This window comes from Anopheles maculipalpis, chromosome 2RL, assembly GCF_943734695.1.
Source record: "Anopheles maculipalpis chromosome 2RL, idAnoMacuDA_375_x, whole genome shotgun sequence".
NCBI classification, from domain to species: domain Eukaryota; kingdom Metazoa; phylum Arthropoda; class Insecta; order Diptera; family Culicidae; genus Anopheles; species Anopheles maculipalpis.
The window spans coordinates 8,836,401-8,862,929 of NC_064871.1; the positions used below are offsets into that span (position 1 = coordinate 8,836,401).

Consider the following 26,529-nt stretch of genomic DNA (forward strand, 5'->3'; position numbering starts at 1 on the left):
AAAATGGCGGGTGCATTGACGTCCTTCGTCAGCATAGTCCTGGACCCTTGGAAGACTATCGGACGATGCTTGTAATTTCCTAACGTTAAGGCCTCCCGTTTCCGCTGCCCTACAACTACTCCCATACCAATTCCTTATTGAGTCTTGTTTCTTTAATCAAGGACTATGGCGGTTGATAGTCACTCTGTTAGAATGATCTGTTAATACTCAATTGTCTTACACATCCAGCTGTCGTGTCTAGGTGCCTAGAAACATGAGAAGATCGTCGCTCACTCGCCTAATCGTCATTCATTGCACTCCTCCTTATGGATTGTACCGATGCTCCCGATCTTATGTCTACGATCTTTATGTATACGTCTTGGGCTACTGTTGAAGTTGAGGTTCCACAAAAAGATGCGCGGCCCCAAGGCGCATCCAACGGTATGCCGGACGCCAGGATCGAACCAGGGATGAGCGAGTTATCGACAGTTTTCCACGGGAATGCTGTTGATTTTCCGCAATAACTTGGCGGGGAGTGAATGAATCGGGTTGACGTGTTGGGCAAAAAGATGCGCGGCCCCAAGGCGCATCCAACGGTATGCCGGACGCCAGGATCGAACCAGGGATGAGCGAGGTATCGACAGTTTTCCACGGGAATGCTGTTGATTTTCCGCAATAACTTGGTGGGGAGTGAATGGATCGGGTTGAGGTGTTGGGAAAAAAGATGCGCGACCCCAAGACGCATCCAACGGTATGTCATTCATACCGATTGGCGGAAATATGAGGGAGTTATCGCCAGTTTTCCACAGGAATGCTTCTGGTTGAATTTTCCGGTAATTAGTGGAAACTCCCCCTTAGTCTCCTTCGATATTGAAAACCACGTTCTGAAGGTCTTTTTAAACGAAATTTTAAGAAAGAAACAAAAATGAGGATAAATAACTAAAAATTAAAAAGCGATCTTAAAATGTGCCGGAAAAATATTTGTCATGACGAAAAGAAAAATATGTTTGGCCACTTTTAAAATTTCCATTTGCTACCTCCTCGAATTCATGTTCTCCTGTTACTCCTGGTCGAATTTTGCCGCATCGAAATTGGGTAGATTTTGGTCGAAAATTTGCTACTCGGAGCGACTGGTAGTAACAGGAGAACATGAATTCGAGGAGGTAGCAAACGGAAGTTTAAAAAGTGAGCAAAAATATTTTTCTTTTCGTCATGACAAATATTTTTCCGGCACATTTTAAGATCGCTTTTTAATTTTTAGTTATTTATCCTCATTTTTGTTTCTTTCTTAAAATTTCGTTTAAAAAGACCTTCAGAACGTGGTTTTCAATATCGAAGGAGACTAAGGGGGATTTTCCACTAACTACCGGAAAATTCAACCAGAAGCATTCCTGTGGAAAACTGGCGATAACTCCCTCATTTTTCCGCCAATCGGTATGAATGACATACCGTTGGATGCGTCTTGGGGTCGCGCATCTTTTTTCCCAACACCTCAACCCGATCCATTCACTCCCCGCCTAGTTATTGCGGAAAATCAACAGCATTCCCGTGGAAAACTGTCGATAACTCGCTCATCCCTGGTCCGGCATACCGTTGGATGCGTATTTGAGTCGAGCATCTTTAGTTTAAAAAGGAAATACAAAATAAAATTTCTTTCTATCATGAAAATATTTTTACGTTGCAGTTACGTGTGTTTTAAAATTTTCATTTTATTCGTACTTATTTTTGTTCTTGCTATGAATATCTTTTACAAAAATTCGAAGCTAATTATAAACTTAACTTTACATAACTATTACAAATACTTGATTGATACCTCTGTAAATATAGCCAGACACCTCTACTTCTGTTACCACTTGGCGGTCGAGAGCACGAAAGCACTGAAGCTTATACTAAAGTTCAATTCGACATTCATCCACATTGAGGTAAGCTTTCGCTCGCTTTGCGCACATTGGGATTGCGCTCTGTCAAGCTGCTTCGTTTTAAACATGTTTAATGCAACAAAAATGTTAATGTTCTAAAAAGAAAACAAAACTAATAAAAATTATACAAAGCTATAACAATCGATAAGAAAACATTATTTCCCTCCTCATTTTAATAATTATATTCCCCATGTGCACCACGAAACTCCATCCGAAGTACTCAACCGGCGCTTCTAACCAACTGTCACGGGCTGTAAACAAATCGGAAGCAAACATTTTTTTGTGCCGCGAGCTTTGTGATTTCGGTGAACTTCCCTCCTTATTTCACTCGTTTTTATGTGGCTTTTCCCGTGCGGTAAGCTGAAAAACACACTTCAGCACATTCTTTTGAATGAAAAGCAACACTAGCGGGCACGCCTATTCGGTATCATTTGTGGCAGCGTTATTTTTGGAACGGGGGTAAGCTAGAGAACAAGAACCGGCACTTAACCAGAGCACCATCACCATGGATATGCTCATAGCGAACGTCGATAGCTGGACATTCAAGATAGAGAAGGATCTGAACGAACAGTATGGAGCGCTCGCACTTCCGTTCCCGGGGATGGACAGTAAGTTAAGTTTTGCACCTGCACCTTGCATACACTTTTCTAACGACGCCCACATATGTTTTTTTAGAATCCACTGCTGCCGTTTGCTTGTTTTTCAATGCATCCGATGGGACGGAATGTACAAAGGGCAATTCGTGTCCGTTCCGACACATCCGCGGCGATAGAACGATCGTGTGCAAACATTGGCTGCGTGGGTTGTGCAAGAAGGGCGACCAGTGTGAGTTTCTGCACGAGTACGATATGACCAAGATGCCGGAATGTTACTTCTATTCTCGCTTTAACGCCTGCCACAACAAGGAGTGTCCATTTTTGCACATTGATCCGGAAAGCAAAATCAAAGATTGCCCTTGGTATGATCGAGGTTTCTGTCGGCATGGTCCAAACTGTCGGCATCGGCACGTTCGGCGTGTGCTATGTAATAACTATCTGGCCGGGTTCTGTCCGGACGGGCCCGAGTGCAAGTACATGCATCCACGGTTTGAGCTACCGCCACCGCCGGAAATTAAGGATCAAACACCGAAACGTCCAACGACCTGCCATTACTGTGGGGAGGTGGGTCACAAAGCGTCCTATTGTCCGAAAATGCCACAGGAGGTAAGTTAAAGTGGGTGCAAAATATTTGGATAATAGATATTAACTGTTTGATTTCTTCTCGTCACAGCAACGGGAAGCGACACAACGCATGGAGGATGCCAAGTATCGTGCCCTTGGGTACTACAAACATCGAATACATCAGGATAGCGCTAACAATTCCAATGCTGGCGGTGGTGAAGAAGGCAATTTCGTACCACAAAAGCCTCCACCACGTCCAATAGAAGAAATTACGTACGTAAGCGCTTCTTCCTGATTTAAACGAATTAAATTAATTGCGTTCATTCTCCTCCCTACCTACCAGGTGTTTCAAATGTGGCATCAAGGGACACTACGCCAACAAGTGCACAAAGGGGCCGCTGGCTTTTCTCTCCAACAATGTACAAAGAAAGTAAGCTACCGCGTGTCGTTACTTTCCGTCCAGCTTGGCGGATGTTTCCTTTCCTTTCTTTCTTAACAGTAATAATAAGTTGTATAAAACGAATTGAAATAAATAAAAAAAAGAATGCCTATCTTCACTACAAAAAAAAAGTTCAAACTTTGTAAATTAATTTGCGCTAATTGTTTGTAAAATATAGAACTCCCAACCGATTGTTTTTTTTTAGTTTGGCGTTTGCATTAAAAGGGCGGAATTAAGATTAAACAAAGGATTTACCGTTGCTAGGCAACTATTCTCTAATTTCACCCGATTTAGGTACGTGGACCAGCATCTTTACCGTTTACGTTGTATCGTTCTCGTCAGCAGAAAAAAAGGCACCGGTCTCTCTCTCTAGCGAAGGACGGCGGCTTGTTAAAGTCTGCCTGCCCGTTCATACTTGTCCGCATGTTGTAGCGAGTACGCCGGAAGGTACGTTTCCTCTTCACCGTCCACTTCAACCCTCAAGTGAGGGTTTGGAATTGTATTCGTTCGATCACCGATCGAAGTGTAGCTAAAAGCGTAAAAACCCATCATCCGTCGATACCTTTTTTATCTGCGTTCTAAAATCTCCACTAGAACACAAACTCGACTGACTGAGACGATTGACTTACCCTCTATCATATAGCGCACAGTACGGTACATTGTGCTCCCGAATGTAGTTCCAGATGTCTTCACAGGTCCACTCTAGTAGTGGATTGATTCGCATCAGCGGTGTCCATCCAGGATCCGTTTCCTGAAGCATGATTCAATTTTAATCTCATATTACGCAATCGTCTCACCGCCCAGGAACACAATATACGGCGCTACGATACTAACCTGAAACGATGCTAACCGCTCACAGTACGGATCGGACCGTCGTGATCCCATTATGCATGCTTTTATCACCGGATCATCCCGACAGATCAACTCTAGTGCTGCCTTTATGCTACCCTCAACGGTCGCTATCGTGATGCCATAGTGTTGCCGGCACTGGTCCACAAACTCTTCAATCTCGCCGAACGGATTCTGGGGCCGTACGTAGATACATTTGATCTGTTTCGCATCCTTCAGGTTTGATCTGTGTATGAGGTCTAGCAGCACCGTACAGTCTTTGCCGCCGTTGAACGATATGAATATCTCCTCGGCACGGAAGCGATCCAGCGCCTGTGCTATTATCTGCAAACGGGCAACGGGGAAGTGATGAATGAAAATCGATGTGTTACTATGTAATTTCCGGTTCCAGATGTAGTAAACCAAGTATATTGGCTGCTAGTGCACTGTTACTTGTAGCTTACACTAAGAGAGTCGTTTAGCTTATCCATGCTACTAAATTCGTGCGTGTGTCCTGCGTCGTTGTTTATCTGGCTCTGCAACAGACACCGCTTTTTTCCTGTTTGCTTGACTGTCAGCGACAAATCACTAAGGGATGTTTGTCGGTCATATGAGTAGAAGTAGACAATTATTTTTGTGTATTTTTAAGCATAAAATCACAACGTTTTGGTGAATTCCGTGCATTAAACTCACTGAAAATATGATCTACGAATTAAGTGAATTTAACCTAAAAGATTTATTAACAGAAAAAGAAGAAACAAGTTCGGTGTACCCTTCACAACATGGTGAGATGAGATGAGAGAAGCACAATGAGAAAAATGAGTAAGGACAGATGATATTTTTCATTTCATCATATCAATTTTCACAACTAATTTTAAAAAATAAGTTTTCGAATCATGCAGGTAAGAAAAACCATTCGCAAGACGTGTTTTTTAAATTGTTTTCATGTGTTCATTATATTTTTATTTTATCCCAACATATAATAATACTTCAGAAAGAAATGATTACGCAAAACTTAAACTTACGGCGTTATGGTACATCATACACAGAAAACACTTTCGCCTCTGGATTATTTTCTATATTCGTCCAATTTATTTTAGTTGCCTTTTGCCTGTCCTATTTCGCACAATACCTGCTGCTGTGGTGTGCTGTTTGTGTTTGTCTATTTTCATCTATTTTTTCCCTCATTTTATCTCTTTTTTGTCTATCTATGTATAAACAAAGCGTCTGTCTTCAATGAAATGTGGAGATTGTATTAAGTAGACAGATGAACAGAAACAACCATTTTTTATAGTTTATTATAACAATAACACGAAACAGTTTATAGGAAATGCCACACTTCCTTTAAACACTGGTGGAAAGAAAAGTAGAAACAAAACTGAGCTAAGTAGAATGGAGATATGGGAGGGCAGTTTGTGCACGGTTTGTCAAACTGAGCCAAACGTTGTTCGAAATGTTCATTTTATCGCGCTGCGAGATAATGGGTGTGCATTGTTTGGAACATCGTTACGGTCGAATGATTTTGCTATTTTGTTACACGATTACAACAGGGATGGTTCTCTGCTACGGTTGTTGTGGGAAAGGTGCCTTCCCGAGCACACACTCAGCAGCATTGGGCGTTTTTGCATACGTTTCCTCCTAGTTCCCCATTGCTCAATAGGGTTGGTTTGCCTAACTGAACCTACACACTAAGATTAAATTAATTTACTTGTCGCAATAGTTTCTTTTCCCGTTAGTATCACATTTGTTTTCACTTTCACCATTTGTTGCCTTGTTGATTATTTTCGTTCATTTTCTTTTCCTTTTTTGAGTACCTTATTTCCCGCTTACGGAGAGCCATGTCGCTCGTTCTATATCTTCCGTCTTTTACCAGTTTGCGTCTGAGTTTTATTATTTGCATTAAACATCCATCAAAAGAAATGGTTTAATTTGTTCCTCTCTTCATGTTAATTCTGCTTTCCTTCACATTATTCTTTTAAACGATTTTATTAAAAGAACAAAAAAGCACAAAGAAATAAGATGTTTTTGTGTTTTTCTTTTCAATTCTTCTAATCCGGTAGCTTTCCATGAATTTCGCATTTTTTTCACGACACGATATCCTTGTTGAAATCATTAGAAACCACTTATAAAAGACTCCGGTCCGGTACGCATCTCCTTCCAAAAAGCTGTACCTAACACCTGTGAGCTGTATATTACTTGAAGTGCAACATTTAATGCTTTCCATTATATGCTTGGCTTGATTTTTTTGTTTTCGCACTTTCACTTAACCTTATATCATTACTTGTTTCACAACGAAATGGCAAGATAAGTTTTTGAAGACTGCTTCACCTCCGGTATGTTTTTTGTGTGAGTGTGAGTAGAATATGATGTGACTTGTTTACCTCTTTTTTGGTTCTTGCCTAGTTCCTTCTAATCATTCAGTGGTGGTTTAAAATTACATGTGATGTTTAGTTCTTTTCCGTTTCCAGATTGCCCAAAAGCTTTCCGCGTACGATAATGTGGTTGGTTGTGTAGTGTGTAGTGATGGTTAGTGGTTGATACGAATTTTAATTGCAACAACAATGATTTATGCAGTAAAATCTCCCATGTTGTATGCTTTTCTTTTGTTCTAAAATGTGCCAGTTCGTTGCGCTTCACATACACAAACATTCAAAAACACATGAATTAATATGTCCTCTTGTCTCCCATTGTCTGTATAAGTAGACAATCTATTGTCCTACTGCAATTATTACAGTACTAATATAGTGTTATTGTTACTTCTTTGTGTGTGTTTTTGTACACCAAATGCCGATCGCGGACTGGATCGCGTTTTCACACTGCTAAGAAAGCTAGGAAGGAATTACGACGTAGTTTGATTTTTGCTAATATTTTGAGCCCTTTTTTCCTATGTATATGCATCGATATACTCCTAACTCCTTCCTTTTTGAGACTAAGGTGAATGTGTGTTGTTGGTTGATATTAAAAAATGCGCCCATTTTCAAAAAATTGTGATTTTTATGATGTTAAAAAAGGATGTGACTTGGCGGTGAATGCGAAACAGCGTTTGCTAGCAATGTAATAAACGCTGATATGGCCTTCTTCTGCTCGCTCAAATGAACCACACCAACTTCCACGTGTTCGAATAAAATCTGCCACACCATCGTTTATGGATAAGAGCAGTACCGAAATGACTTTTTTTTTGTTTCGCTGCCCAGACTGTGATGCAGGAAGCATACAATCATACGGTATCCGGAGAAACACACACTGGTATACACAAACAGGCAACTGCTAGAAACTGGATGTGCCAGAGATTCCTCCCACAAAACGTTTAAAACATTTGCTTACGCTACGATTTCAAATATATAAATACTTAAACGTCTAGTTTTACACACCGAAACATACACACATATACATACAATAATGTGTCTAGCATATACAGTTACATATGGTACACATTTTGATGGTTTCTGACAAAAGCAAGAGAGGAGACACACACTACTAGGGGGCGCGCGTCTCGAATCTCACTTTTAAGGACTTACTTAAGCAGAGTAGAGCTAATAGTATCTACACGTATTCTTAGCATTTAAATACACCTACAAACACACACGCTGGCAAGCGAGGAGCCGCCTAGAGTGTCATTTGTCTGGGCCTAATTATATCACCTACCATCTGAGAATGCATATAGGAAACACAACATGCTTATCCTCTCTGGCACACATAGGCGCGTACAGTGGCAACACAACACATTTACATATTGATGCGTGCGCGATCCTATTAACTTTTTTAATTCTATAGCTAGTAATAACTGGATACGAGAGATGTACTGGAACAAACCTACAGCTCTGAGCAAACAACTGTCCCTAATAAAATATACATTTTTTACATAGCTTTACAATTGCAAATGCGAAGTACTCGATCCTTCTAACGGGTTTCACATGGCTCTGTCTCACTACTATTACTACTACTACTACTGTTGACTGTTTGCTGGATGTTAGTTGAGATACTTGCGGCACTTTTTCGAACCACACGAGCAAGGAATTTTCACATCCTCGAACGGGAACTTGTAGTCGTACGTTAGCTCCTCGCCCTGCACGATCCGTCGAAGGGCGAAGATGATGATGTGCTTGTGGCCAAGAATATCGACCACTTTGGAGTAACAGTTGGGCTGATGAAATGAAACACAGATTATAAGTTGGTTTGCCGTACGGGAGGACGTCCTCTCACACTCTCAGATATCTTACCTCGCACGAATGATTGATGAAGCGGGCCGCATTGCCGCGCATCGTTGCATCGACGACAAAGTTTTCATCAATCTTGAACATGTAGCATCCGATGCCACGGCTATCGTAGTACCGTTCGCGCTTGTCAGTAAGTGTGGAACGAATCAGCTCACCAGCGTACTCGATCACCATCTCACCTAGAAGGACATGGAATTTGAGATAATTAGTTTAAAATCCCCACAAAAAGGCCTAAAAAAACTTTTGAACGTTTGTTGTACCTGCTTCAATGTCACGGTTACAGAACAATCCTCGACCGTGTATGTGTGATCGATAGACACCGACCGATTCCTTGGAGGATTCCTTCAACGTTCGGTAGCGCATTGCCATTGGTAGATTACTGCCACTGCCTCGTCTGTAAGGAGAACACAAGTGAAGAATGAATTAATCTCTCAGTTATGTCTTTCTGTGGAAGTATAAAGATCGAGTGTAATCCATTACGCAGATATGGTGGGCCTAATACAACTTTCAAGAACTCGATAAGCTTAGAAGCTTATGCTTAACCACTAACGTAAGTGTAGACGTTAGTCAAGACAAAAAAAGAAATGGAAAAGAAGAAAAAAAATGGCGGAAATTGGATAACTGAAACCATCCAAAGAACCAAGACAAAGTCCTAAAGGGCGAACAAATAAATATCTATCTATCTATGCCTAGGGTGTCGATTCGTTCACTTACCGTGGAATGATCGTATCGTCAATGTTCTGTGCAACGATCGGCATCGGTTGCTTGCGGTGTCTTGACGCTAACCAGCTGAACATGTCGTACTCCGATCGCGAACTGTACGGTTCACACCGTGCCGTACCATGCGGGTTCTCCTGCAGATCTTCAAAATAATCCGCATACTCCGATGATCCGTGCGTTCCATTCATTCCAAGCCCACCACCAATACCCGGTCCTCCCAAACCTGTCTGCTTCTTGTGGTACAGTGGACTGTACTGGGTGCACTTTTCCACACCGGGCAACTGTTCGAGCAGATACCGGATCGCGTTAGTTTTTAGCCCAAGCATCTGTACACCTGCCATCTCCTTCAGCTGTCCTTCGGGCAGTGCAGTTAGACCGTGAGCCCGCCGTGCGATCTGTACCGCCTCAAACAGTTTGTCCCATATCTCTGAGATTGAGGTCGACTTGTAGGTGAATCCATCCTGTGATTGAATTTCGTACAGCAACTTCGGACTGGTGGAGCGTGGTATGGACTGTGTCTTGGGTGTGGTTGTTTGTGGTGGTGAGGGCTGTACGGTGTATTGCTGCAGCTCTTCGTCCAGCTGCAATTGATGGTGATGCTCCGTTGGTGATGGTTGTGACAGAGGAGATGGTTCCGGTTGACGAATCTTTCCAAACAGCACGCTTTCTGCATCCCCGTTATGGAGCAGAGAGTTATCTACCAAATCGTTTCCAGTGGAGTTTCCACCAAAGTTTGACCGATCCATAGTATCACGGAAGCAGACAGCTTCATCGGAGACCTTCTTGGAGTCAAACATGGAACTGGCGATCGTTAGCAGTGACTGTTGATTGGTAAGATTTTCCGACGAATGCATCTCTTCCAGCGTCATCATTGGTACGGTAGTGGCAGCCGTTGTGAGTGATGGAGAAGTTGCAGCCGAATGGAACTCTTCATTCAATTCTGCAACAATGCGTTCCGTTTCGGCAGCACAATCGGCAACTGTTTCCAGCGTACGATGATGACGCTGATCCTCGTGCAAATCCTTCGATTGTCTCAAACTATCGAACGCATCCATCTGCATCTCTGCCTCCTGGTTCGTTTGCTGCTCAAGATTATCGAGTATTTCGGATATTTTATCCTTTATCTCCGGCGAATCAGATTCTCCATCGTTTAAACTTGGGGATGTCGCGCCACTACTGCCACCAGCTCCACTATCTCCGCACATCGAAGTTTCGTGCCCTTCGGCAAGCATTTCCTGCGTTTCCGCTTCCAGTGAATGCTTCAGTTCGTCGATCTTTTGCGTTTCGGTGTCCCGATCGTCTTCGAGGGAATCGTGCGACATCAGCGTTGGCTGAGGTGATTGTAGGTGCTCGTTCGTACCGGACGACATGATTGGTTTTATTTCAATCTGCGCCGCCATTGTAAGGGGAGCGTTTTGCTGCTGATCTAGTGGACCACCGCCGAGCGGGATCAGTGTGCCATTACCATCAAAGGTTAAGCTAAACTGGAAGCTTGGAGTTATTGGTTGGTTGGACTGTTGTTGCTGCTCTTCGATTTCCATCATCATAGCGGATTGTTCTGTAGGTACCGGTGAAGGTACCGGATCTTGCTGGTGCGTTGAAGCAGGAAGCGGAGACGGAGTGCAACTTCCGTTCGTCGTGGTTGGAGTCATCATAGCCGATGTGAGTGGCGTTATCTCGATCGGTTTAATTTCGATCTCAAGCCGATTGTTGCTCTTGTTCGATGACAGCAGTTTATCATTGCTCGCCATCTTCATCCGATCTACATCGTTTGGAGATGATCCTGGTGTGGATACACCGTACGGCGAAGATAGCTGATGGTGGTTGTTCGGTATGAGGGAAAACTCGTCCAACTTTTCCGAACATTGCTGCTGGAGCATCTTCAGTGGTGGTGGAGGTGGCGTTTGAGAGACTTCCGAATTCTTCTGCTGCATCACCGAAGCTTGCATTGGAAGGACCCGATTGGTAGGTCGGTTCTGAACGGTGGATGAGCTATTGTTCTGGTTGTTGTTTTGATTGGTTTGCTGCTGTATCGGATTCACTACGTTCGTGGGAATGTTGGAGTAGAGTGGCATTGGATACGGGGCCGTCGGAAGCGTAATGCTCGCTGGTTGAGTTGGTGTGATCGTGATCGTGGATGCCGGCATCGATACTGGAACTGGTCCACTGACGTTAGCGCTACCAGTGTTGGTAAGGGACAGTGTAATCTGTCCCGCACTGGATGACTTTTTGGAAAGCGATCCTTTGCTCTGGGTGATAGTAATAGGCTGGGATTGAAGTTGCTGCTGTTGCTGCTGAGGAAGTCCAGCTAACTGCTGCTGTTGTCCGGTGGATATACTCATCAACTGCTGGTACGGTTGTTGCTGCTGTCCTTGCGCTTGTTGCACTTGCTGTTGCTGTGGTGTGCCGTAGCTCATCAGCTGGTTCTGATTATGGTTCATAGGTAGCATAGTTTTCTGTTTTTTCAGATGCGTTGCTCCCTGCGATGTTAGGTGTGCCGGTTTCTTAAGCGTTGCGCTAGTTGGCTGGATAATCATCATAGGACCATTACTGAGCGTGATACCGTTAGTGACAGGTGTTGCACTGGTAGACGATATTACCGGAGATGGCTGTAGCTGTGGAGATGGCTGATGAGGCAATTTCTCGATCACCATTGAAGGTTGCTTGATGGCGCTCACGGTTAATTGGTTAGCCGTGATCGTTTGCAGCCCATTCGCATTAATGTTCGGTTTGATCGGTACCAATTGTGATGAGTTGTTTACCGAACCGATATTGTTGGTGGCCGGTATCAGGGTGATACTATTCTGAAGTAATTGTTGCTGGGGAACTGGTTGGGTGGAGATCATCATCGATTGCGGCTGTTGCTGTGAAAGTTGGTAAATCGATGTTGGTGGAGTTGTCGATGGTGGCGGTGATAGAAGCGATGGGGATGCCTTCTGTTTGACTGGCTTAGCGACGATCTTCGGTTTGGTGTAGTTGGTCGTTTTCGTAATTGGTTTGATCACATTCGAAACCTTGGTGGAGGTTGTCATGGCTGTGGCCGTCGTGTAAACAGACGATGAAACGATGGACTGGTAAGCAGCGACGGATTTATGCTGTTGGGATGCTGACATACCTGTGCCGGATGTTATCTGCTCTGCACCGCTGCTCAATACCTTCATAGCTGTGTTTGGCATTACCTTATTGACGAGCTGTGGTTGTGACTTCGGGATGATAGTTTTCATCGTCGGCTTCAATGGTGTCACGATTGAAGTTGTCGAACCCGAAGAACTGGTAGAAATGGTATTTGTACTCGGTTGAATACTTATCCCAGACGGAGTAGACGATTCTATCTTCCACAGCTGTTGCTGTTGTTGCTGCTGCTGCTGCATCGTCCCGATTGGCTGATGAGTCGGTTGCAACGTGGCCGGAAGCGTTCCCGCCGAAGAGGAAACCACAGCAGTCGGTTGAAGCGGCGCCTGCTGGAAGATGGTTTGTCCTGCGTTCGCACCAACACTCGTCGAAGTTTGCATCTGAACCGGGGTAGGAGGTGCCTGCGAGACGACGACGGACGGCGTAGACGTTCCTATCTGCATCGGTTGTCCGGTGGCATCGTTGTTCAACACCACGTATCCTGTGGGCATTTCGACAATCGGTTCAATCTTGCTAGCGGCAAACACTTGCGTCGTAGTAGCGGAAAAGCTTGAATTCTGACTCAACACACCTTGCATCGCCGTGGCGGACACGAACTGCTGCGAGGACATCACGGTGTTCTGCACGATCGTCTCCAGTCCGTAGTACATCGAGGGGCTAGTTAGGTACATGCAGCCCGAGGCCGGATCCGTCACCATCATCTCGAGCGTTGGCTGAGCGGTAGCTGCTGCAGTCGATCCGAGAACCATCTGTTCCGTCGCCATCATGCCGCACTGTATGGTGGCCGCTTGCGGTTGCACGATCGTACCGATGACCTGCGGTTGGGTGGCAATCTGTAATGCACTAGCTGGTATGAGCGAATATCCACCGGTACCATTCGGGATGAGAATGTTGTTGGCCGTGGCAAGTGTGCTCGCGTCCGTTCCTGCGGTGGCCATTGCGAATCCGTTCTGGGTGAGCATGTTGGTCGGTGCTAGTTGGTACTGTACTGGATTGTGGGTCAGTGTGCCTTGATCGGTTAGGTAGGAAATTTGATTCCCACCGACCTGCTGCACAAGGATGGGCTGATTCGCTGGAGATTGCGTTTGGAAAATAATATTTCCGGGAGTTTGCTGTGGAGCGGCCGGAGTTGCTGCCGATCGGATCAGCGGATAGGACGCGTTGATCAGCTGTATTTGTTGCTGTTGTTGCTGTTGTTGCTGCTGCTGCGGTTGGGCGGCAATTGTAGTTTGCAACTGTCCCGCTGACTGTCCACCGATCATGGTAGTGGATGGATGTATTGTCATCGTTTGCTCCTGCTGCTGATGATGATGGTGGTGGTGGTGCTGCTGCTGCTGCTGCTTCGTTTTCATCTGCATCGAACCCTTGGATACTCCGTTGGATGTTACAGTGCGTTTCTGTTTCAGCGAGCCTTGCTGTTGTTGCTGGTGATGCTGCTGAGGAAGCTTTGTGACGACCTTCTTCGGGGAGACCGTAGTATAGACAATCTTTTTCGCACTCGGTTGCATAGTCATCGGTTGGGTGGCGCCGCTTTGCAGTATTGTTTGTTGTTGCTGTGGAGCAGCGAGTGTCATCAGCTGTGGCTGTCCATTAGGTCCAATCGAGATGATCTGCGGTTGTTGCGAGAATACACCACCAAGAGCTTGTGCAGTGCTGAGCGTCGTTGTTGTCATTGGACCCGTTCCGGAAGCGAGACTGTGCGGAAGTGTGATGGAAGTTGCGGCCGGTGCCGGCTGAATAAAGCGTTGCTTGTTCTGCACGAACTGCTGCGAATTGTTGTCCTGCAACACTTGCTGCTGTTGTTGTTGTTGCTGTGGCTGGAAGGCAGCGTTTGAAAACTGGTTCGTTGTTGCGAACAGTTGTCCCTGGCCGGTCGGTGTGGAGATGATCATGTTTCCGCCAAGATTTTGCAACCCAACGGAACCAGTCTGTAGTGTACCCTGAAGCGGTATTTGCTGTGCTCCTGGAGCTGATGTCTGTATAGGAATACCATTCGATGACAGTTGATTGATCGTAATCGGCATTGATGTTGGTAGGTTCGAAAGTATTGCCTGATTACCGTTCAGATTAATCGTCTGACCAGTCTGCAGCACCGAAATAGTTTGCGGATGACCAGCAGGTTGTGATGTAGCAGTAAGATAGCCCGTCGTGTTCCCGTAAATGTCGGTCGTTATTGTTTGTGGCTGTGATGTGGCTTGGGGAAGTATGAAAGTGTTTCCCGCAGTGCCCGCTATCTGACCGGTGATGATTTGTTGTTGCTGTTGCTGCTGTTGTTGCTGCTGCTCGGGACTCAACAAGCGAGGAGATCGAGTTTCTGACTCCGATTCACTGGTGGAAAGGACTTCACACGAGCTAAGATGCCGTTGGTACGATTCCTGGTTGCGATATGTGGCCTGACAACGGTCACACTTCACCGGTGCTTCGATCATTGAGCGAGACGAGTAGATCTTCATCTCGCTCACCGTACCATCGAGACAGATATCATCCACACCGTCCAGCTGGGATATTTTGAGCTTCTCAAACACGTTTCCACTATCCGACGCTCCATCACTCATTGTAGTGGACTTTTTCATCGATGACCAGGAAAATTCTTCCTGCACCGACTTACGACGCTCCTCCATAATCACGGTTGTGCTGGTGGATGCCGTCGTTGTTGCCAGCGTAGTTGTCGTCGTGGTTGTAGTCGTACACATAGCCGGCCCACCGAACGTTACATGTTCGTTGATGCGTCCCAACGAAAGCACATCCGAAAGTTTGATGTTAGTTTTGGCAATTTTACGTCGTTTCGCTACAACAGCTGCCGTCGATTCGAGTTGCTTCGTGCTCCACGAAAAACTTCCCGACCGTTGACCACGTGGTTGCTGCTGTCCAACCGCTGCGATCACCTCGAGAATGTCAGATTTACTTCTTTTCAGTTCACGGTGATGCATGGCGTTAGTGCCATTTGAAGTGGTCGGTTTTGTCATCCCAGATAGAAGTGCGTCCTCAACCCCTGGTGCACCGATCGTTTTCGCCCAGCTATCGTTACTGAGCTCGGATCCAACCGTACCACCAATTGCCTCGTTCAAACTATCCATATCGACCACATCCATACCGGAATGCTCCTCGGGCTTGGAAGAATTTGCCATATTAGTTGCGATGGTTGCGCCGGAATTGGATGATGAAGAACCAGCACCATTTCCGTGCACCTGTAGCATACCTGGATCCTTCAAGATGTCAACATTGAACGTCGCATCAGCTTTTAGATCCATCGCGAGCAGATCTTCGTAGGTCATCAGCTTCGGTAAAATGTCCAGCATCGAAATACCATCCAGAATATCATGTGGCAGGTCCTCGAAAATGGCATCCTTTATTTCCGGCGGCAGCAGATCGTTTGTATTCTGGGGCTCTTCATCGTTCGTGTCTTCGCCAGTGCTGCAAACCGGATTCGATTCGCACAGCGATTGGAGTTGCTGTTGCAGATGTTGCTGTTGCCTTGATGCACCACTTCGCGAGGAAGTTAACAGTTGTCCTGTTGTTGTGGTCGTCATCGTCGTAGCGGTTGAAGACATTGACGACAGTAGATGCTGCTGCAGCGTTTCATTCTCAAGCGAATCAACTTCTTCATCTTCCTGGTTGTCAGCGTACTGTAGGCTGTTGTGCCAGCGGGCAATCTGTGTGAGACCCCACTGCACGGTACTACTGTTCGAAGAATGATCGACGGTAAAGTTCTTACCGAGATCCGTACCATAACCATAGTTGGTGCTCTGAATCGATGTTTTGATGCGATACGACACGATCTTCCAAGGTTCCTTGGCAGACCAGTACAGTCGTGTGCACTCAAAATCCGTTGGAATGAGCACGTCCGCATGATCACTGAAGGTCGGTACAACGTGTCCCAACTGGCGCACATTCAACGATCCAATCATGAACTGCACACGGCCCGGTTCGACGAACCGCTTCTTCCGCCGATCAAGCTCAACGTACACCGAACGTGCGATCTCAAAGTTGCGCTCTTCCGGACATCGCTTCTTCTTCGCTTCTCCCGCATGGGCCGTACAATATACTGTTTTGTCCAGCATAAACACACACCCGATCCGTCTTGCACAAGGGAAGTGATAGTGTTCGCCGCAATTTTTCACATTGCAGCCGACAGTGGCACCTTTCACTCCGCAATGACAACATTTGATCATACGACCGCGCGATGCCGCCGAATGGACGTTCTGCAGTGAGCCATCGATTTCCTCAAATACTTCCGCCGACCAAAGGGCACAATTTGTGTGTACCCAGTTGTTTTGACCACAGTAGAGTAGGCGCGATTCGTGCAGAGTCATGCCTTCACCCTGCTGTTTGCACAGCATACAGATCCGTGTGTCCAACAGTTCCTCTTCTGTTTCGTGGAAATATTCCGTCAACTCGTCCAGTGGAATGTCGATCTGCGGGACTTTCTGGTCCAGTGTGCCACCGAGTGTTTCATACGAGTTTCCAGACATGTTGTTCGACCCATGTTGAAGACCACCTCGACCACCCAATCCACCAGATCCGGCACATGAGCTATAGCGATCAAGCCCAGTCGTCTGATCAACTTCGCCACACATTGCCTCCTCGAGCGCATCTGTACAGGCCTTCGTTTCGTTCTGGAACCATGGGAATGTTTCGCTCAAAAATTCCTTGTACGCCACAGTTAGCTCCTCAGAGCCTACCATCTGCAGCAGTGTATTCATGTCGTAGTGGAAGTCCTGCAGTGAGTAATACTCATTTGCATTTATCTTTTGCTTGATGTCGACTAGGCTGATGTCTCCACCATTGGGCGAACCTTTGCCGGGAATAAAACGAGCGGAGCAGTAGCATTTGTTGAAGCTGTTGCCGCTGCCTGCCACCGGAACTACGGCATAACCTGCTGCTCCAGTGTTGCTATTGCCACTACTGCTGCCACAACTATTTTCACTGCTAAAATCGTAGATCGAATCCTCATCCAGCTTCGGTTTCTTTGACGCAGATCCTGCTCCAGATGAAGCGAATGTGCTCATGGTATCTCCTGCCGAGGCATATGATCCTCCGAAGAATGAAATATTCTTTCCATTTGTGATAGAACCCGCTGCAGCGCCACAAGTACAGTTGGGTGATTTTTTCCTAGGACTCAACTTAAGAAGAGCACAGGCCTGACGACTCTTGCTCAGCAGTTTAACCACACTTAGCAAACCTGCCTTGAACTCTGCCGCCACTGCATCACGCCATAGATGGGCTGTGCTGTCACTGTGCTTGGCACACTTTTTGCAGATGAACTCGATGTTTTCCGGCAACACGCTGAGCATGTTGTACTGTTCATCCGTTAATCCTTCACACCGTGCATGTACCCACCGACGACAATCGCCACACTCCATCATCTTCAGATCGAAGTCATTATCTTCGTAACACTTCTGACACAGTGGACAATAGTTCCCTTTCTGCCGTAACCGAAAGCAGGGCGTGCACATCGGAAGATTACCGATAAACTTCGTGACGTTCGTGGTGCCGCAGCTCTTGCAGCGCAAACAAGCGGCACATATCTGTGGACGATCGGCTCCATGCAGACGTTTACTCGTACCGAGACACGTTGTGTGATAGTGTTTCGCACACTTTTGACACTTAACCTTTGCACCTGTGGCCATGTTGCAACTAAAACACACCGTACACCTTGGACACATCCAATTGAAGCGGGCAATCAGAAGCTGCTCCTGTTGTTGCTGTGGCGAAGCACCGAGTGTAACGTCTAGAAGACTCATATTGCCCGTATCATCCAAACCCGTACCAGTGCCCGTTCGTAGATTGTACTCGTCCTTCACACAGTACTGATGGTACGGCTCACAGCAGCACACGCAGAACAGCATACTTTCGAGTCCTGCACTACCGCATAGAAAGCACAATGCTCGGACCGGCATCGATTCCGACAGGATCAACCCAAACCCGGTTCGGCTAACTTCGGCTGGATCGTAATTTTCCCAAAAATCTATCGATATCATTGGGATGTCTTGAAGTGTGCGGAAGTTTGAGGATGATCCCATTGCTCCCATAACTCCACCGGCTGATGATGACATCACATTACGATTGCCAAGAGCTACCAACGATGATGAAACTGCAGATTGTTGTTGCTTTCGACCACTGATATTAGATGGACCCTTGCTCATCGCGCCAACACCGAAGTGCCTCGATGCTTGCGGACGGAAGGAACTGGTAGTTTTTCTCGTTGCAGGCTTTTCGATGTTGTCGTCTAGCTTTTTCACCGCTGCTGAAGTAGGTATTGCAACTGTCAAAGGTTTTACTTGCTCCTCCGTTACAGGAATCACCTCTGATAACATAGAACCAGCATTAGCTTCAAAATTGTTTTCCTTGAATTCATCCGCTTTCGTTGCTTGCTGGCAAAGGTCTTCTTTTGCCTGTTCCACATCCGGAAGCTTATCTTCGTCAATCACCAACTCTTTCTCCGTCGATCCGCTAGTGTCCAGGTCGCACCGATCGTTCTTTGTTGGTGTGTCGCGTGTCTCGTTAGTATCTTCGTCCGGTGTTGCGGGTGGAGATAGGGCAACCGTCGGATCGATGCAATCACTACAGTCCTGCTTAACGGTTGACTTTGTCGCACGTCGTTCTCTATCCATAAGTGGAAGATCTTCCGCTGGTTCTGCCGCACTATCACTGGGTGGAGTTTCGATGTTTTCGAGCGCTCCTCCACTGGGCGATCCAACTGAACCATCTTCCGGGAAGGTTGCCAATGGCTGCCCAAGCACGATCGACGCACTTCGGCAAACATGCTTCACTCGAGGACCCTTCAGATCGATTCGTTGCCGTTTGTCTGCCGCTGTCGGATTTGCTCCAGCCGTTTGTGGACCCGCACTAGGTGTTGCTGACTGAGACGCATTAGAACTAGTTGAAGTAGCGACATTTTCAGTTTTCGTTTCCACCATCGTTGTTGTGTCAACTTGATAATTACTACTGCTGCTCGCTTCCGATTTACTTCTCGTTCGAGGAGGCTTAACCGGACTATTATCCTGCTCTTCTTTAATATCCTTCCGAGCACTAGCAGCAGGAGACACGGTCGACGGATCTTCAACCTTTACACTATCCTTCTCTTTCCGTGGTTCGTTTGAAGCGAAAATCTCTTCCTTTGTAGCCGGAGGACTCTTACCGCCGGAGGAACTTGCACCAGATGAGCTACTTGGACTTGCCGCCATGATGCTGCTGCGTTCACTGCTATTAAGATTGAGCTTTATCTGCGGCGAACTTCCAAACGTATTATTGTTCTGCGAGAGTGGATTAATATGAAGCGCTAGGAATGGATTGAACGACTTGTTGAAACCTTCTGCCAAACTGCCCGATTTTTTATCACCACTGCTCCACAGAATACGCGATGCACCGTTCGGTGGCCCGTGCTCTGCAATGCTGTTCGCGAACAGATTTCCCTCCGAAGAAGGGTCTTTCTTCAGCGTACCGCCGGTTCCTGGCGGTCCATTAACCGGAGGTTCAAAGTTTCGCATCGTCAGTGGTAGCGTTTGACCCAAACGTATCTTCAACACGGGCGGTAGTTGGAAACTGCCAAGACACTTGCGCAACCAGCACGCATGGCAGCGTTCTTTGAAAATGTGCCTTGTTTTCACTGCTTCCGGGCGCATCAGTAACGAGGGTGGCTGGATGAGACATTTGCCCTCATTTTTACACTTGAGCATTGTAACTTCTGCCCCTGCGCCTGATTGATTCGGACTGATCAGGCTCCCGGTTGCTAGCTTCTTCACCATCTTTGAGATGAACTTTCGACACACATCACAGCAGCTAACACCGTACTTTTTCGTCGGTTGCGCATAGTACCGTGTGTTTACTGGAATACTGCAGATACAGCATGCAGCGGAGGCCGAATTGCTCGAGCCTGTTTGCACTGCAGCCGAACTGTTCCCGACCCCAAGCGCCGCTGAGAATAGCTTCGCGGAGTCTAGCTTTGCTTTCGCTTTTAGATGCATTGTAAAGAGACCTTCGGGAGCTCCATTGCTGGGTCCGAGCGTTGCACCGGTAGCCGTCGATGCCGACGCTGAATTAGGACCGCTTGATGGCACGGACTGGGGGTTGGAGTTGATGGAAGTAATACTGCTTAGTGTGGTGACATTGCTAGCTCCGATGCTGTTGCTGCCGGCGTTGTTGAGCAGCGAGGTGGCAAACTGAAGTCTTGGCTGGCGTAGAATACCTTTACCGAAGATTGAAGCAGCTGCCGCGAGATTCGTTGTGCTGGTGGATGAAGCACCGAGTGTAGAGGATGCGATCGCCGGTGAGAGTTGCGATGGTTTAACGAGCTTCGAACTAGAGCTCTTGGTGTTGCCCGGCACTAGTGGACCGTCCGTGAGTGATGTCTTTGCGAATGGATTAATACTGATGGGCGTCATTAACGTACGGTCACCTGGCGGGCTCCTATCCGGCCGTTGGTCACTGTTGGGATGGTAAGCTGATGGAGAGAGAAGGAAACTTTCGGTTAGCATTTACAGAGATGATGTTTCTAAAGAAAGTTTGCTACTTACCCATGGTAGAGGTCTTGTCGGACGATCCTATCGATCCTGTCGATTCATCGCCTTTCTTTTTATCCTTCTTTCTCCTCGTTTCATCACTAGTGGCACAATCTCCTTCACTGCCTTGTACATTCAAACCTCCAGCTTCTCCTGCCGGATGAACACCACTTCCCAACGCGCCAAAACCTCCAACTGTCGAGTTAGATGAAGCTCCCGCACCTCCGACTCCACTACCCGTGCCTGCTGCTGCAGCAGCCGCAGCAGCAATTGCGGCGGCCGCGGCCAAATTTTTGTTCTTCTTCTTAATCTCCAACTCAAACTCATCCAGGAACCGTTTGTTCGGTTTTATCACACGACTAGAATGAACGCTCCGTTTCGGCAGAATAAATCGCTTATCGCCGAACTGTGTACCACCACTTTCCAAATTCCGGCCCGTCATATCACCCCCGTCCGTTGTGGTAACAGGTGCTGATGGGACAGACTCCCCGCTTGCTCCAAACGATACTCCCGATGATTTCGCTCCCTCGGAAGCTTTCAGTCCAAAGCCAAGCCCTCCAACCGAGCCACCGGTACGTTCGAGCGAGCTTACTCCGGACGACGATTTGCTGCTCGATTTTAGCACGATCTCCGTTAGGCGGGATGGTCGCACGAGACATTCCATCGCTTTGCTCCCGCCGGATGCACTGGCCGAAGCGGATGCGGCAGCACTGGCGGCTGCTGCCGCTGCTACCGCTCGCTGCAGCCGTTTCTTCATCTTTCGATTAAAGCTCTTCTTCAGCCGGATCGGTCGAGCGAGACATTCCTTCTTGATGATCGATGGTAGCGGAACCGTGTCGGGGTTGTACACCTTCTTCACAATGTTCTCGTCCGTCGACTCGAGCGTGGTGTGAAACGTGACACTTTTCTTCTTCACTGGTGTGACGACACTGGTGCCGCCGGGTGCCGGTGCGGGTAACACCGGGTTTGGTGGTTTCGAACCCATTAGTGGTGTCGCCGCGGCTACCGACTTGGCTTCAGCAGAGCAGCATCCGGTACCGTCAGCAATGGTTGTAGATTGTTCCATCGATGCTTCCGCCTTTTGAACACGGGCGGTCGTAGTGCTGCTATTACCGCTACCGGCAATACTGGGATTACTGTTTGCACTTTCACCACTAGCGATACTGAGCGATGGTTCGCAGGACGGTGACTGCTGTCGACTGACGCGACCGGATGATGCCACACCGGGAGGACATCGTCGCGCCAGCGCCGACGTTAGGGTGGATGGTTTCATTTCGAAACCATTTCCGGTGGCGGGTAGCTTTTCGCTTCGTGCGTTACCACTACTACTGCTTTGCATCGTCGGTTGCTGTTGCGATGATGACTGCTGTTGGCCGGTACCGACGGCTAACCTAACCTCACTCGTGCCGCTAATAGTGACCGGGCTTGATGTGGTTGCCGCCATCGATGATACGGTGGAGGACGATGCTGTGAAGGTACTGCTGCTGCCGGCTGCGGTTGACTCATCCCCTGCACCTCCTACCGCCATCTCCTCATTGTCCTCTTCCTCTTCATCGTCATCCTCCTCCTCATCGTCATCTTCCTCTTCATCGTCATCATCATCATCGTCCTCTTCATCATCGTCTTCCTCTTCGTCGTCGTCGTTCCCGTCGTTGTTGTTGTTGTTGTTGTTGTGGTCATCGTTATCATCTACTCCGTTTTCGGTCTCGTTGTTCTCGCTGGCGCCATCCTGCAATTGTACGCAAAAACCACAAATGCAACATTAATTTATGAACGCAAAGCACAACAATATTTGCATGAACAAAGGACGGCGATTACTGACTGCTCGGAAGACATTACGGAGCAGGCTAGAAACTTCACGGATATTATATTCATTTCAAGTGTCCATCAAATGGGCGAAAGACTTTAAACACATTTCGCAAACAAACAACGCTACAAGATTGTGGTAGCCTGGCCAAATGTACACTTTGTAATGCGGTCCAAGTTAAAAGATTCTTCCCTGTCCCATTGTCCCGTTTCGTCCTATCTCCTATATGCCGGTCTCTGTTGACAAAAGAGCTAACGAGACGATCGCTCAATTTTGAACTAACATTTACAAAAGCATGTCCTGGTGTGGTAGGACTACCGTCTGTGGCTGTTGCTGCGATTCTATCTACTATCCTATCCTTATACCAGCTTCAGTCCTTAGCGCTTCTTTATCGCATTTCACTTTAACAACATTTGTGTGTACTTTTACAATTTTTATCCTCTTCCCAGTCTTCGTGTGTCCGAAGAAAATTCTTTAACAAAATACCGAACCACCAAGACCATCCTTGATTTTCTCTAGATCGAGACGACCACGCTGGGAGAAGCCATGGCAAAATTCGCTTACATCGTTTGCAAACATTTGCCTTTCGCCCCATATCGATCGCCCCCGTTAGGGGATGGAAAGAGGCAGCACAAGCACCCCAACATCATGATGGCTTGGGTGCACTTTTCAGTTGCATACTTCCCTAACTGACTGGTGAAAAGAATCGCCCCCGGGATGTAATAAAAATGGTGAGCCGGTATGGGTGTCTGCTGTCTTCTTAAGAAAAGGGCAAAGCAAGCGTCCGCTGCTTCTACGGGCAGAAACTTGTTCTGCACATTCTTTATGCTGATTAAATATCACTCACGCACGCGGGAACGCGGTGCAAAACGGAAACCTGACGACTGGAGGACACCGGTGACCATGCAGAACGAGCAGAAGTGCCAGCCAGTAAATGGTGCACACACTAAACGAACGAACACTTCATGTATGCGCGCATGCAGTCGCATTCAATCCGCCTAATGATACTTTTTTTTTGCAATAAACCGCGAAAGGGTGGTTGAATGAAGGTTCGATCAATCTTCTGGAATGTGTTATAATTAATACAAATCAAATGAAGATAACAACGCACTGAATTCTTTAGAAATGTGTTCCACTCAACTGCAAGCTATTCATCTGTTGCGGTAACGCCTTTCGGAAGACATGGAATAATGTGGCACTGCAGCAGGAACAGGGAAGCGAGAATCAACATAAAAGAGTCTGCAGCGTGTCTGTGTGCGAAGCTCTACACATAATTGAGCAAATTTTCTTCCGCGCTTGCCAGTCCCCAGTTTCATCAAGATACGGTGCCAAGATGATAAATTGAGCAACCGATACCGGTGCTTCGACGACCGCTCACTAGTCGCGCCAACGGGTTCGGAAAGCTTGCAAGGCTAATAAAATAATCATAACCAAACCCGTAGTTTAACCTTCTGTGCAATCGCGCTCTTTTTACAGCAAGAACCTTGAACAAGGAGGTCCAACAAGTCAGCCCGAAATACATCCTTTTCATCGGCGGTTGCACCTATAAAGACTTCACAAACCCTGGAACGAGGCAAGACTATTCTTTGCGCACGCATTCATCATATCACGAGGGCTTGCCAAGGCACGGCGAGGTACGGTAAGGACGATAAAATGATGATATTTTACTTTTGTAATGCATCCAGATAGAGACTGTCCTCTTGTTTGTGGCTCACTGATTGACACGGAGGGAAGCTGTACGGGTTCGTGCCGAATGTGAAAGACACCTTTTGCAAGGTTCAAGCAAAAGAAGGGTGGACCGTTTTTTCTTTATTTTATTCAGCCCCATGCTCGTTTTGATCACCCGTTATTGTTTGGATAGGGGCTCCCGCTTTTCACGACGCAAAAGCAAACGAAGAGGCAGCGACAGAAAGAGCGAGTCAAAGCGACTTCTTAAAGTCAAAATCGTTACCAATGACAGGCTCAATCCAATCCAATGGGCTTGTTCTTGTTCTTGTGCGTTCAGGTTCGATCGCAATTTTGTGTTTTCATGGTGTTTGCTTGTGATCGCGTGGTACTTGAAGGGTAAGTACACACGATCGGCCTTCTTTCTCATTGCGTACGTCTTACTGCTGTGGTCGTGTCGTACACCTTTCTCCTGTCCACCCGCCTTTAAACCCGAGAGGGAACTGACCGTTTTCTCGGCATTCTTTCCACTTAACCCTCGAAGAGAGCTGGTATTGAACACAACAAACGATAATTTTGTTTTATCTGAAAATGACGAAACTCTTTCTAGCTTCACGTAAAATCATGCCAGATAATCCAGAATTGGCAGGTCAAGATCTCTTGAGGTACCTCTTGTATCTTGACAGTGTTAAACAAGAAAAATGTGTGGTAATGTGAGAAAGTTGTTACAATGTTTTTGTGGTTTGAATCGAGGAGAGTTTTTACTACTCTTTTGTGATTCGAATCTCTCTGACTACTATCAACTCTTTCACAGATATTATTATATCGACTCCCAAAAATTGTGACACCAATTGAATCCCAATGGAGAAGGGGTAAGAGTTCACTAATTCTAGAACTAAGTCTAGATGGTAAGACGGAGAGATTGGATTTTCAGGCGACGGTACTAAATCTAGTGCTATACATCGAAGGTATCTTGAGCAAGCAAAGACATTCTTGAGCATTATCAATTCATACAAACATTAATGATAAACATTTAAAAAAATTTTTCCAATAGAAGTGTCTTAGTAAATGCCAAAAATGAAAATTTATTCATAAGAACCTCAACTATGAAAATTAGTTGGTGTTTAATATTGTTTCTTCTAGGCAACGAAATATTCTGATTAATTAAGGGTTAAACGATCGAGGATGAATAAAGTTACCTATACTTCAGTCCCGAAGGGCAAAGGTTTCATTCTTCTCCTGCGTTCCCCTTCTTCATCCTTTTTTCCTATCGATAAAGGAACTCTTCATACTCTTACTGTGTACCTTCTTCTTCTATTAAATCCAACTTCCATGGAATGTCAAATGGTGCAAAAACGAGTTTTCCTTCTTTTTACAGCATACCGCGCCCGCACTCAACCCGCGAGAGTATGATCGATCGTGAGCTCTTCAGGAGCAAACCAAAAAAAAAAACTACAACGGACGCTGCACAAAGAAAACGCACGCTTTTACCATAATTTTTTTTCGTTTATTTACGTTTTTACCACAAATGATACCGAACCTCTTTAGAATAGAGGGTACAAAAGCGAGGTGGTTAGAGTATTTTAGGTTCGGTTACTTCAATACTCGCCGTGCTGGACGAAGAAACATCGTTAGCCCGATGATGTTGGGAACGGAAGAGTGTATTATGTGTGTTCCCTTCCTCATTCTTGTGCTAAGAAGCTTGTGCTGGAGAAATTGTGGTGCGAATAATGCCACTATGCCACACACCATTTTCATGTCGGTAGTGGTAAGCATATATTTACTCTACTTAATCGTTTTGTTAAGCTTCGGGTGTGCTGGTTGAGATGGATGCATTTAGGCAATGCCCGATGTTTTCCCTGTGCTAGGAGTCGCTTTTTGGGAGTAACAAAAATTTATTTGCATGCAACAATGCCATTCCAATCGTTAACATGAAATGTTAAAATATGAGCAGCAAAATTAATTACACGTTTGTCGTGCAAAAAAAAAAAATGTCCCATTTCCTGACCCACGCTGCTGCATTATTTTGGTGGTTAAAATGAATGCAGTGTGTATCAATTGCTGTTCCATCTTTTTCTGTCCCACGTGTTGCACATTATTCGTCAAGGCTGGCTGGGGCAAGAAATAATGTGTGGTCATGTTTCTCCAATTCATCCAATCGT

General features: G+C 46.3%; 3 protein-coding genes across 4 annotated transcripts in view; 1 reads left to right on the forward strand and 2 right to left on the reverse strand.

The window, feature by feature from the left end:
* The first annotated feature begins 2,395 nt into the window (after positions 1–2,395).
* Positions 2,396–26,529, forward strand: part of LOC126558677 (cleavage and polyadenylation specificity factor subunit 4) — a 500,167-nt gene continuing 476,033 nt past the window's right edge. The window contains exons 1-4 of one of the 2 annotated variants that reach the window (XR_007607040.1): positions 2,396–2,506; positions 2,574–3,100; positions 3,168–3,331; positions 3,402–3,566. Coding sequence is in view for 1 of the 2 variants with exons in the window: in XM_050214726.1 (XP_050070683.1) it covers positions 2,404–2,506; positions 2,574–3,100; positions 3,168–3,331; positions 3,402–3,492 (885 nt within the window). In the remaining variant the exon portion in view is untranslated. Of the gene's footprint in view, positions 2,507–2,573; positions 3,101–3,167; positions 3,332–3,401; positions 3,591–26,529 lie in introns of those variants that run through there. The other variant, XM_050214726.1, reaches the window with a different exon arrangement.
* On the reverse strand, positions 3,882–4,901 carry LOC126559076 (FAD synthase-like). The gene is made up of 4 exons (XM_050215182.1): positions 4,790–4,901; positions 4,332–4,670; positions 4,127–4,248; positions 3,882–4,026 (listed from the first exon to the last, which is right to left on the reverse strand). Exons 1-4 carry the CDS (start codon positions 4,814–4,816, stop codon positions 3,888–3,890), a joined length of 627 nt encoding a protein of 208 aa, XP_050071139.1. The 5' UTR covers positions 4,817–4,901; the 3' UTR covers positions 3,882–3,887.
* LOC126559631 (histone-lysine N-methyltransferase trithorax) overlaps positions 8,292–26,529 on the reverse strand; it is a 113,307-nt gene continuing 95,069 nt past the window's right edge. Inside the window, exons 2-6 of the mRNA XM_050215801.1 lie at positions 20,911–22,624; positions 9,257–20,837; positions 8,803–8,936; positions 8,546–8,721; positions 8,292–8,469 (exon numbers count right to left, since the gene is read on the reverse strand). Coding sequence (XP_050071758.1) covers positions 8,296–8,469; positions 8,546–8,721; positions 8,803–8,936; positions 9,257–20,837; positions 20,911–22,624 — 13,779 coding nt within the window. The 3' untranslated portion in view covers positions 8,292–8,295. The remainder of the gene's footprint in view (positions 8,470–8,545; positions 8,722–8,802; positions 8,937–9,256; positions 20,838–20,910; positions 22,625–26,529) is intronic.

Coding starts and splice junctions, on each gene's coding strand:
- LOC126559076 (XM_050215182.1), bottom strand. CDS start 4,816: ATGGATAAGCTAAACGACTCTCTTAGT. Junction 4,249..4,331: donor AGCGGTTAGCATCGTTTCAG/GTTAGTATCGTA, acceptor ATCATGCTTCAG/GAAACGGATCCTGGATGGAC. Junction 4,027..4,126: donor TGTGCGCTATATGATAGAGG/GTAAGTCAATCG, acceptor TTACGCTTTTAG/CTACACTTCGATCGGTGATC.